Source organism: Papaver somniferum, chromosome 2 (genome assembly GCF_003573695.1).
Source record: "Papaver somniferum cultivar HN1 chromosome 2, ASM357369v1, whole genome shotgun sequence".
In the NCBI taxonomy this organism is placed as follows: Eukaryota; Viridiplantae; Streptophyta; class Magnoliopsida; order Ranunculales; family Papaveraceae; genus Papaver; species Papaver somniferum.
Genome location: NC_039359.1, coordinates 86,266,798 through 86,279,145, shown reverse-complemented (window position 1 = coordinate 86,279,145; position 12,348 = coordinate 86,266,798). Strand labels below are relative to the sequence as shown.

At 39.3% G+C, this 12,348-nt stretch overlaps 1 protein-coding gene across 2 annotated transcripts; it reads left to right on the top strand.

Moving 5' to 3' along the window:
- Positions 1 to 6,333: 6,333 nt before the first annotated feature.
- On the top strand, positions 6,334 to 11,665 carry LOC113353665 (STI1-like protein). 2 transcript variants are annotated; one of them, XM_026597197.1, is made up of 13 exons: positions 6,334 to 6,384; positions 6,473 to 6,520; positions 6,655 to 6,702; positions 6,828 to 7,005; positions 7,615 to 7,869; positions 7,965 to 8,104; positions 8,586 to 8,671; positions 8,977 to 9,294; positions 9,402 to 9,551; positions 9,742 to 9,846; positions 10,453 to 10,623; positions 10,724 to 10,803; positions 11,415 to 11,665. In XM_026597197.1, exons 8-13 carry the CDS (start codon positions 9,292 to 9,294, stop codon positions 11,434 to 11,436), a joined length of 531 nt encoding a protein of 176 aa, XP_026452982.1. In that variant the 5' UTR covers positions 6,334 to 6,384; positions 6,473 to 6,520; positions 6,655 to 6,702; positions 6,828 to 7,005; positions 7,615 to 7,869; positions 7,965 to 8,104; positions 8,586 to 8,671; positions 8,977 to 9,291; the 3' UTR covers positions 11,437 to 11,665. The 2 variants fall into 2 exon arrangements, with proteins under 2 accessions (XP_026452982.1, XP_026452981.1); XM_026597196.1 differs by lacking the exons at positions 9,402 to 9,551; positions 9,742 to 9,846; positions 10,453 to 10,623; positions 10,724 to 10,803; positions 11,415 to 11,665 and having other exon boundaries at positions 8,977 to 9,288.
- The last annotated feature ends 683 nt before the right edge of the window (positions 11,666 to 12,348 follow it).

The following is a 12,348-nucleotide window of genomic DNA, read 5'->3' as shown; positions in this document are numbered from 1 at the left end:
GCGTTTAGGAATCTGATGGAGACCGGCAATCATAACGCGTCTAGGATTGAGATTAGAAATCATGGTGCGTCGAGCAACAATCATGGCGCTTCTCAGATTGAAGATGGAACTCATGGCACGTTTAGGAATCCACAAGAAGATAGGAATCAGGGCGTGAATATGGAAGGATCTTATGCGGCTATATTAAGGAGGAGAACTCATGTTTTGTCACGAATTGATGCTGAAACTCTTTCCCATCCTCCAATTCGTTCCACAACTAATAATGATGTTTTGATTAAGATCCCACGCGAGACTCATGCAAGGATTAAGGCTGTGTGGATATTTAGTTTGGTTGGTCGTTTGGTTTTTTTCAAAACTTTAAAGTTTGAAGATGTGAAAAGAGAGTTATTGAATCAATAGAAGCTATCTGGTTCGGTCCAATTTATTCCATGGAAGAAGGGTTACTTTGTTATTAAGCTAGACAATGAAGATGATCGTAAACGTGTAAGTTATGATGGTCCGTGGAAGATTAAATCTTCAAACGGAATACAACAGCTTAAAATTTATCCATGGACGCCTATGCTTGATCCTGGGAAAGATAAGATTACCAGAGCTGCAGTTTGGGTTCGTTTCACGGCTTTGCCAATGGAGTTTTGGGATGAAGAGACGATTTTTAGGATGGCAAGGGGGCTTGGTAAGCCGGTCTCAGTTGATCCGCGTACTTTGCGTCATGAATATGGTTACTTTGCTGCAGCTTTGATTGATATAGATTTTTCCCAACCTTTGGGAAGAATTTTGATTGATGGTGAGGAGAATGATGAAATTTTTGTTCAAGAATATGAAATCCTTAACAGGCCAAGCTTTTGCGACTATTGTAAATCTATCGGCCACAAAAAATCTGATTGTAGAACAAAAAAGTATGATGATTTGAAAGACAAGGCTGAAGTTGAAACTGATCCTGAGATTAAAAAAGCAATTGAAGCTGATATGGATGATCTTAAGAATTTCTGGCAAAAAGAACGAATTCCTAAAGGTAAGAAGAATGTGCCGTCTGATGCTCTACTCTTGGAAAAAGAACAACCTAAGCATGGTGAGGAGCCCATAGCGTTGAAGAAGAAGCAATCAGTTCTTGAGATGGCAACTGGAACACGTACAATCTTTCCTGAGCATAGCAATAGTGCTGGTGCTACTTTAGAAGATGATGATAATGAATTAGAGGTGCCTACCGATGCTACAGCTTTGTCCGTGCCGCATGATGCTGTAGCTCCAACTGTTGAGGCTCACAACAAGAGTGTTGTTCAGTCCGTGCAGCTTATGGATGGTGGCATATCTGAGCAGTGCGGAGATGATGCAAACGCTGGTGGTGAAGCTACCCCTGGGCTGCATAAAGAAGGTGTGGAATCTGTCCGCAATGAAGATGTGGAATCGGTTTTACGGAGTGTTGGTGCAGCGCTTGAGGAGATGGTGCATGATAATTTAACAAAGGAGGATGATATCGATTTGGAGATGCAAGAGATGGAAGCTTATAGGAATTATGAGGCCATGAAAGAAGCAACTAGGCAACGTGAGGCTGATGCCGAAGCTGCCAAAATTCAACAAAATATTGCTAGGACAAAGCTAGAGAATTTGAGGAAGCAGGTTTTGGATTTGCATCATTCTACGGTTAATACTCCAATTGCTATGGATGCTCATGAGGAAGCTAGTTTTAGTGAAGCCACTAAGACTTCAAGAAGATCTACACCAGCTAAATCTTTAGAAAACTTAACTCTTTCTAATAGGTTTGAAGCTGGGACCGAAGACATTGATAAGGTGGTTATTGAGGCTGATGAAGTGATTGAGGATGTAGTTGCTACCAACACCTCAAACATAGTTGAAGAGGATGCAAGGAATTTAGAGATCCTTGCTGATAAGGAGCTAGCTGATCGTGAGAAGAAGGAGTTAGATGACAAGAAGAAAAAATCGAAAGCTCCTAAGAAGAAGCCAGTTGCTGTGGTAGCTGTCAGTCAAGTTCAAACACGAGGTGGAAGGTCTTCTAGACAGGGTTCGGCAAGCCCTTCAAAGAGTAGAGTTAATTAATGCGTGTCTTTTATTGGAATGCTCAAGGCTTGGCTAAAGAAGGTGCAAGGGCCAAGTTGGGTGAGCTTTATCGCTTGCACAATCCTGATGTTATTTGTATTGCGGAGCCTCAGGTTCGTTGCACTACACGTTTTATTAGGAAGCTTAATTTGCTTGATTTTTGTGAAGATGTTATCACTAATGAGGTGCATTGTCAAAGAGGTAACATTTGGGTCTTTTGGAGGAATACTCTTGCAAGGCCGATTGTTTTATCTTCTTCTAAACAGGCTATCACTTTGGATTTTTCTGGTAATTTTATTACGGCTGTTCATGCTTCGTCTGATGCGGTAGCTAGGAGATCTCTTTGGCGTCAACTGGGGCTGGGATATATTTCCATTCCGTGGCTGGTGTTAGGTGATTTCAATTGTGTATTGCGTCTAGATGAGAAAAAGGGTGGTAGGCCGATTAAAGAAATTTATATGAATGAGTTTCGAAGTTGGATCTCTGACAATGGTTTGGTGGAAGCGGATGCTATTGGGAAGAAATATACTTGGTCTAATTGTCGGAGTGGAGTTCATAGAATTGTTTCTAAGCATGATATGGAAGTTATCAATGGTGCTTGGCATGATAAGTTTGCTAACTGGAGGTGCAAAGCTATGCCTAGGATCTGCTCGGATCATTCCCCTCTTTTGGGTTTTGATTTTGATAGTCCAAGGCCAAAGAGGGCTCCTTTTAGAATTCAGAAGATGTGGTTTTCTCATCCTTCTTTTTTGGATTTCGTTAAAGACAATTGGAATGTTAGGTTGGATGGTGCGCCTCCTTTTGTTTTTACGTCTAAGTTGAAGCGATTGAAGGATGCATTGAATATTTGGAATAGAACGGTGTTTGGGGATGTTAAGTTTCGCTTAAAACAAGCAGAATTGAATCTTGATAAGGAGAATGATAATTTGGATCATAATGTTAGTTGTGAGATCCAATTTTTGAAGGTTGCTGATGCCAGGAAAGCTGTTGATGATGTGCGTTCCGATCTGGCCACTATGCTCAAGCACAAATCGAGAACTAGTTGGTTGGAGGATGGTGATCAAAACACTCGTTTTTTTCACAATGCCATTCGAATGAGGAGAAGCCAAAACACAATTTCAGAACTGAAGATTTCTACTAACTCTACTTTGTTTTTTCAGGATGAAATAAAAGATTACATTGTTGATCACTATCGTGCAAAGTTCAATGGTGGAGCTGTTAATATCGATCCGAGCTTGTTTGATTATGAGCATGAGAGCATCTCAGCAGATGAGAGTACTTTTATGGATGCTATCCCATCCTTGGAGGAAGTTAAAGATGCGGTTTTTGATCTGGGAGCGGATTCTGCACCTGGCCCTGATGGATTTACAGGTTCTTTCTTTCGAATCTGTTGGAACATTATTTCTAGAGATATTTTTAATGCTATTGCTAACTGTTGGGCGATGAAGAAAATTCCTAATGGCATTAACTCTAGTTTTATTGTTCTAATCCCAAAAAATAATAAGTCTGATGCTATTAAGGACTATAGGACAATCGGTTTAAGCAACTTCTTCTTCAAAATCATTACAAAGATTATGGCGACCAGGTTTGGCACGGTGTTGAATAAGTTGATTTCTGAAGAACAAGTGGCGTTCATGAAAGGAAGAAATATTCATGAGAACATAGCTTTGGCCTCGGAGCTGATCAATGAGATTAGCGTTGAACGGAAGCATGGTAATGTCGGCCTTAAATTGGATATAGCCCAAGCTTTTGACACGGTTAGTTGGGAGTTTGTTGTTGAAGTTTTTCGTCAATATGGCTTTTCTGAGGCTTGGTGTTCGTGGTTGCTTAGTATTCTTAACTCTGCCCGTATTTCTATTATGATTAATGGTAGCCCTGAAGGTTTTTTCAGTATCACAAGAGGTCTTCGTCAAGGTGATCCTCTTTCCCCTCTGATTTTTGTTCTTATTGAAGATTTTTTGAGCCGCAATCTCTCAAAGTTGTTTGCTGCTAGAAGTATGCACCACATGGTGAGTAAGAAAGGTGTGGCCCCAACTCATTTACTCTTTGCGGATGATATTCTTATTTTCTGTAAAGGAAATCTTCATAGTTTGCGGAATTTGAAAGAGATGCTTGGCATGTATCAACGTGCTTCCGGGCAGTATGTTAGTTATGCCAAAAGCAAATTCTATTATGGTGGAGATAGACATTCTCGTGCTGTTGCTATTGCAAACTTTATGGGCATGGAAAGGGCGTTATTCCCGGATAAGTATTTGGGAATCCAATTGAAACCTGGTATTGTGCGTCATATTCATGTTCGTCAGGTTATGGAAAAGATTATGGATAAGCTGGCTGGTTGGAAGGGTAAGCTCTTGTCTTTTCAATCCCGGTTAGTTTTGATCAAATCAGTAATCTCTAGTTATTTGCTTCATTCCATGGCTGTGTATAAATGGCCTTGCACAGCCATCAAGACGGTGGAGAGGGCCATCCGCAATTTTTTGTGGTCTGGTGATGCTGAGAAGCGCAAACATTTCACGGTCCTTTATGATGATTTATGCCGTTCTAGGCGTGAAGGTGGGCTTGGGCTGAAGAAGTTGAATGATGTTAATAAGGCCATGCTTATGAAGTTGTGGGTCTCGATTCGTGACTCTAATAAGACTTGGGCCAGATTCTTGAAGGCAAAATATTTCAAGGTTAGTGGCAACTTGATTGATTATAAGTTGGGTTCTTCGGTTTTTCCAGGAATCAGATTGGTTCATAACTTTGTGCAACGACATACACGCTCAATTATAGGTAACAGTGCTAATACTTCCTTATTCTTTGATAATTGGTGTGCTGATTTTTCAATTGCAAGCCGCCTTGGCATTACAACAAAAGGGCCTAATGATTTTAAGGCCAAAGTTAGTGATATTATTGTTGATGGCTCTTGGGTTATTCCTCCAAAGATTAAAGATTTGATGATACGTTGCAATATTGATGTTGATAATTTGCCTCTTATTGGTGGTGGAGATGATTATAAGATTTGGGACTTGGACAGTAAGGGTGCTTTCTCTGTCAAGTCTGCCAAGGCTGCCATCCGTGGGCCTATTGAAGTGTCGCCAACTGCAGCTCTTTTCTCTAGAAGTGTTGTGCATCCTACTTTGAGTGTTCAATACTGGAAGTTATTTCATAAACAATGTTGTGCTTCCGATGATAATGTTATGAAGAAGACAGGTAGGGAGATGCCTTCTATGTGTCGTTTATGCAAGGAAGATTGCGAGGATGTTAGCCATATCACTTGGCATTGCAAACTTGCTAAGAGGATTTGGAAGTGGGCAGCGGCTATTTTTAAGCTTCAACCAAATGAGGATCTCGTGGCATCTTACAAGGTGGCAAAGGGACGAAGTAGAATGATAAAAGACCTTTGGCTTGTTGCTAATCTGGCAATAGTCACGGAGTTATGGAAGTTGCGTAACAAAGCTTATTTTGAGAACATGCGGGTTCGTTGGATGGAATTTAAAGGTAGAGTTCATCAGGTAATTCGTGATAACTCTATTAGAATGAAGGGCCATATGCATAATACTTTGGATGATTTGCGTATTGTTAATTTCTTTCGAGTGAAGCACAGGTCTTGCGATCACTCTGATCCAATTGAAGTTACTTGGTCGCCTCCAAATCCTGGTGAACTTATGATCTGTTGTGATGTTGCTTCACTTGGCAACCCGGGCCAAGCTGGTTCTGGTGTTGTTTTCCGTGATTCCAACTCGTCAGTCTTGGGTGTTTTATGCGTTGGCCTGGGTTGGCAGACTAACTACTATGCTGAAGTTTGTGCGGTTATCTACGGTGCTGTTGTGGCTCAAAGATGGAATGTGAAGAACTTGTGTATCAGATCAGACTCGATGAGTTGCATATTTTCTCTTCAAAAAGGAGAGTTACCGTGGCAACTAATGCAGAGATGGCGAATAGCGAAGTCTTTTTACAACAATATTAGCTATGTTCATAGCTTCAGAGAGGCTAATTTTTCAGCAGATGTCTCGGCCAAACAGGCATGTTTGTTGGCTGAGGATCATTATGAGTTTTATGAGGGTAGGCCAGGTTTTATTCAATCTGTTGAATGGCCTGGAGAGGTTTACTATCGTTTTTAGGTTGTTTTTGCGTGCGGCCTTTTGGCTTAGCACTAAATTAACCTGACCCTGTACAATTTCACTTTTTTATTCGATTTTATTGACGGAGTAAAAAAAAATAGTCACTAGTGTCAAATCCTTGGCGCGCCTTTTATCAAACCCACTCCTCTCCTTTCCCCATTTCTGCTCGTTCTCTCTCTCTCCCTAATTCCTTCTTCTCTGACAATGGCGCATCCTCCCAGAAAAGGTTCGTCTCCAAACCCTAGTTCTGCTTCACAGAATCCTCTTCTTTAAGATTTTCGACTAATTCCTCCGTTTCTTCTTCTTTTTGACAGGGTCAGTCCTCAAAGCTGCTGCTGAAGAGAAACTCGACCAACTCAAAAGTAAGTAAACCTCCAACTAAATCTCTATCCACAATCCTTACGAAAAAGTTCGTCTCCAAACCCTAGTTCTGCTTCACAGATTCTTCTCTTTAAGATTTTCGACTAATTCCTCTGTTTCCTCTTCTTCTTTACAGCGTCAGTCCTCAAAGCTGCTGATGAAGGAAAATTCGAACAACTCAAAAGTAAGTAAACCCCCAACTAACATTTTCTCGATTATTTTTATATGAATTTCCTGTGTTTTCTTGTAGTTTTGGTGATGATGATCTTTGATTTTTTTATTTTTTTATTTTTTATTTTTTTGGTTTAGAATGTGCATCAGAACTAGACCATGAACTGGGAGTTGGATTACCAATAATACTTGGGAATATCCGGAATGAAGGTGGTAGAGGTGCACTTCATTTAGCTGCTGCAGGAGGGAGATTAGATGTTGTTAAGTACTTGATTGAAGATATGAAAGCTTGATATCGATGTCACAGATAATTCAGGTATAAGTAATTGGGTGTATTTTTTATTTAAATTTGATGGTTTTTAGTGATTTAATTCTTTATTGGGGTTTCAAACAGTTTATATTAGTACTAGGAGAATCGTAGGTGTGTTGATTTGGGTGATGGTGGCGGCCCTACTATTTGTATTGTTCTTCGTGAGGTGTTGGTGTTTGTGGTGGTTGATTGTGTTGGTTGTTTCTGGTGGGATGGTGATGGTGGCCCAACTATACTTTTAAGTAAAATCAATTTTCGTTTTCTATTTCTTGATTCTGTTGTTGTATTAGTCATGATATGTATTTTCTAAAAATCAATACCACATTAGCTTGGTTTCTAGTGTTCTCTTGCTGTTGTTGCTCTTTTCTTCTATATTATCCTGTAAGTAGTAATTGAAATGAGATGGGTGTTTTTAGATTGAACGGTAGGTCTTTAATGAGCATATTGCTTAGTCGGTTAATGTACTTGCTTCAACAGTAAGAAAAGGCAGTGTGAGTGTATAACCGCATTATAACTTCTGAAGCCTTAGTACTGATTGAGGTGAGGGGGGTTATTTTTGGATATCAGTAAATACGAATGAATGTCTAATTGTATTTTCTGGTGTGTATTTTACAGGCAAAACTCCCTTGTGGTGTGCAGCTATACAAGGACGTTTGAGCACTGTAACATATCTTTTGAAAATGGGTGCCAATCCTGAAATACCAAATGGTACAGCTATGTTTCCATATCTTCTGAAAGTGGGTATCGATCCTGAAATACTAAATGGTACAGATATGATTCGATATCCTCTGAAAATGGGTTCCAATCCTGAAATACCGAATGGTACAGATATGGTTCCTATGAATCCTTTGCATCATGCCGCTGCGGAAGGTAGATTGTAATACACAATTGATCTGGTAGATCGTATGTGTTACTCGGACATCTCAGAGTAGTCTAAATGAATCCCCAACTTTTTTGTGTTGCAGGACATCATGGTATCATAACCTTGTTACTTTCAAAAGGTGTCAACATAGATGTGTCAAATGGTTTTGGCTCACCCCTGCTACATGCTTGCGCTGTTGGCAGACACGATACAGTTAAACTTCTTCTGGATCACAATGCCAATGTGAGTAGCATTTTATTTTTCTTCCTGAACAGCTGTGCCTTAATTTTTGCACCGTAGATACTCAAATAGTCTTTAAGTGATAACCTGAATCTTATCCTGATACGATGCTAGCTGCTTAATCATGACATGTTTATTTTGCTTTCTTAATCAGAATTATCTTAAGCGAAAGCCATCTGTGACTGTTAGAATTTAAATAAGAAAATGAATTTGAAGTATGAGTTGTTCACTCGACGTAACCAAAAAAGTACCTTCTTATCGTTGTTGGGTTTTGTTTCTTCCTAATGTTACTTCATTAAGTTTCTTCCATTCAGATGATTTGTTAGATTGCGGCCTGATTACCTTTAGTGTACAAGACACCTTCTCATCTGTTGCACAGAATAATAAGGAATCGTTTTTTCACCTGTACAGTTTCTATTCTTCTTCATTTTCCCCCCTCAAAGCAAGGGGGTCACTAAGTCTACCTTCTATATTGTCTTTGCAGCCCAATTGGCTCGTCGGTGAGGCAGCTACTCCACTTCAGGCATCCATTTATCCAAATCTTGGCAATGCGTGGAGACTTTACTCAAGGTTGAAAATTTCCTTTACATTCTTGTTGGACTTTATTACATTTGCTTAGATTTAGACTAGTTTGGGTGATCCGAACCCATAGTTTGTGAGTTAGTACTGTTCTGTTAACACTAATCAATCTATATGTATTTTCCCTAGTTTCTAATGTATGAGAGAACTTTCCATCTTGCTCTTGGTTCCATATCTTTTGCTTGGCTCTTAAGGAAGTGTATACCAGTGGTGGATTGTTTATCGTTGTACTTGTTTTTGGTGTGTATGTATTCTCTGTATAACTTGTTCGTGTACATCGTTTTTCATCTGTATAGGCAGGTGCTGATCCAAATGGTGGACCAGATGGAATGGAAGCTCTGTCATATGCTGCTGAAGTGGGGACAACACCAATCATCAAGCTACTGGTTGAAGCTGGTGCAGATCCAAATGTTACGAATACTGTGAGTTATATGTATGTTGGGTCTATCTTCATTTACCAGACCTGACTTACTGTAACAGGCAATGCTTAAGGAGCATTTTGCTTAACTTTATAAAGCTCCATGGGCCACATTAGGGCGATCAAAGGGATAGTGTTGTCCACTGCATCTTTGGGATAGAAAGACGCAGCTGGTTTTTTTGACTTTGTTTAAATGGTATTCTCTTCTCCTTATATGATAAGAAGTGATATATCGTATATTATGAGGTTATTTTATGTCCTATGTTTATCTGGCTTATGAAAATCAACTATTTCGTGTTACAGTATGGACTAAAGCCAGTAGAAGTAGCAGCTCGTGCTGGTAATCGTCAAGGTGTTGAGATTCTTTTTGCCGTGACATCTCCTATTCCATTTTATGTGGACTGGAGCGTTGATGGAGTGATGGAGCATGTAAATTCTGAAAAGTTCAAAAAGGTGAGATTTTATATAGTGACGTAAAATTTGGAGACCAAAATGTAAATCAACTTAATAGCTCCTTAATTCGTATTTCATACATTTGGTTTTTGTTGGCATTCAGGAATTTCTCACTTTCATGCAATAGAGCTCATGAATGTAAATCTAATAGAAAAGTAAACATATTGTAATAAATCTTCACTATTGACAGATGTTTCGTGAAGACAACGAGATTTTTTTTCTTGACTCAAAATCAAGGGGCACGAGTGCATTCCGGAGAAAGGAGTACTCGCTGGCTGTAGATTGGTACACTGAGGTAACTTTTCTTTAGCTGAGGGTGTAAATGAGTTTTATTTTAATTGATAGCTAGCGAATGAAGTTTAAAACACGAATGCATATGCGTTCCGACTCATTGATTCATATGTGGACCAATTTGAATTTCCGGCAATTGGAGGGAATATAAGTTTACGCTAGTTGTGTACGTATCTGTCAAATTGTGATCTGGGAATGAAATAAGGTACCAGCCTTCATTGTTCTTTCCCGCACTACAGATATATGCAGTTTCATCATGTGTTTTATTTCTCAAAATCCATGGTCAATCTTGAAACAGCGGCTTCTCAATTCCTTTCAAATCATGGCCACCTACACTTACTCTCATATGGAACTTAACTATACATCTCAGCTGTTAGTTTAATGTTTTAAAGTTGTTAGATAGTATCACAGCAGAGAAAGGCACATGTTCTCTCTCTAGTCGAGTTACTATGAGGAACCACCCGTATATAAATTTTCATATTATTTTTCTGAATTGTCTAATGGGGAAATTGATTTAAACATCTCTGGGTTCTTGGTTTGTTCATTCAAGCTGTTCTGTTTTTCTCTTTTCCTAATGATGTGTTGATTGCTTAAGTGACTTGTTTTACAGGCCCTCAAAACGGATCCTAGTGATGCTGCTGTACTATCCAACAGGAGTTTGTGCTTTGTCTATTTGAATAAGGGAAACTCTGCCTTAAAAGATGCTACTCAATGTGTGCTGGCAAGGCCAGACTGGCCAAAGGCTCATTATAGGAAAGGAGTAGCACTCAAACTATTGAATGTATGTATTCCGTTATTTTTCTTTGTCAGTTAACTTTTATTCTATTGGAAGGCCTTTTTGGCTTTTTCTATAATCGTTGCTGCAATAATTATTGCCACAGAGGCTTGACGATGCAGCAGATGCCTTTTTAGATTGTTTGAAGTTGGATCCTGAAAACAAAGAGCTTGAAGCTGCATTCAGGTTAGAGACCATTATGTTTGTTACCAATTTAACCGTTAAGTTTTTGCTTCTCTCTTTCCCTGCTTAGCAAGGAGCTGGTTTATCATAAAATCAACTGGATCGGGAAATTGAACTGCTAAATGTTGATTAGATAACCACCAACCATCAACACAGTGGAGTTAAAAACTCTAAAACTATTCTCATTTCTCAGGAGTTATGGGCTAGGTGGTTCCTTTAATATATGGTTTAGTGATAGTCTAAGCATCCGAGATGTTTCTTAACTGGAAATATGTCACAGCCTTTGAAGTTTAATATAATGATAAGTCCGGGATTTTGCTATTAATGGTTCTGGATTCAGGCACCTGCTAGTGTGGGTCTAGAAGTAACACTGTTAGGGAGATAGAGATAGAGGCTAAAAAATGACTTAAAGGAAAGTCCAGTACTGGCAGGGTACAGTTCTCGTGAATCGTTGATTATGGTCTTCTAGACCCAAGTCACTTCAGGAACTGGAATATATGATCAAGCAATGTGTATGATGTAGAAAAACAATATTGTGCCGGTTGTGCTTCTAATTGCTTCTCTCATACTGCTTAACCTTTTCTTACGGTATTTCATGCTCTTCTTGCTTACAGGGAGGTCTCTTTAGCTGGATGAAGTCTGTCAGTGACTAGTCTGCCGGATGATTTAGTACTGTCCTCTTTAGATCGTAAGGCTAAGTAGTACATATATGGAAGCCCTTTTTTTTGTGAAAGTTTTATACAAGCTAGTCATCTATATTGTCAAAAAATTAGGAACGGGCAAACAATCTCTTGAACTGTAGTAGCTCTTGAAAGCCATATATATGTGTAAACATCTGAGATAGTGTGCCAATTGGCAACTTATTGTGTAGTGCGGTTTCTTAGTATCAATTTTTTTTTTGAATCCTTTCATCATATTTTCCTCAAATTTGTGGGATCACTGCAGGACTGACGTCTTTTACCGTGTGCTAAGAATGTGTAATGCCAGTTTTTTGTCTTACTTGGTCAGGCAAGTTAAACACCTTCAGGGTCTCATACCATATCATTTCCATCTGCAAAAATGAACTGAGCAGCGAATGCCATGATTAATGCTGAATATCATTTGAATGTAGAAACTGAACAAATAAGGTTGCCATAAAGAGTACTAGCAGTTTTCAGACGATTTATTGCACTGGAATCAAGGACATTTCCCCCACAAATCTTCGCTCAACTTTTTCTCTAGCTTTCTCTTGCCAATTTCGGTAAATGTTACTCCCCTCTAGCTATCTGGAACACCTTGCACCCCTCTATAACTTCTTCAGTTGTCAATTTATTACTGTTTTCTGTATTATTAGGTTGCAGTAGCAATCCTAGTAAGTCATTACTACTTGACGTATGATTTTTCATCAATTCTTCTCCTTTGTGCAGTTCTTCTCCCAGCAGGAAGGCACGGTGGGGGTAAAAGCCATGGGGGTTTGAATGAGAGTTTCTCAAGGTTTGACTTGTCCATTGACTGAAGTTTTCTAGCAATAGTAATTTCATTAGCTAGACTTCCGAAAATATGACCATC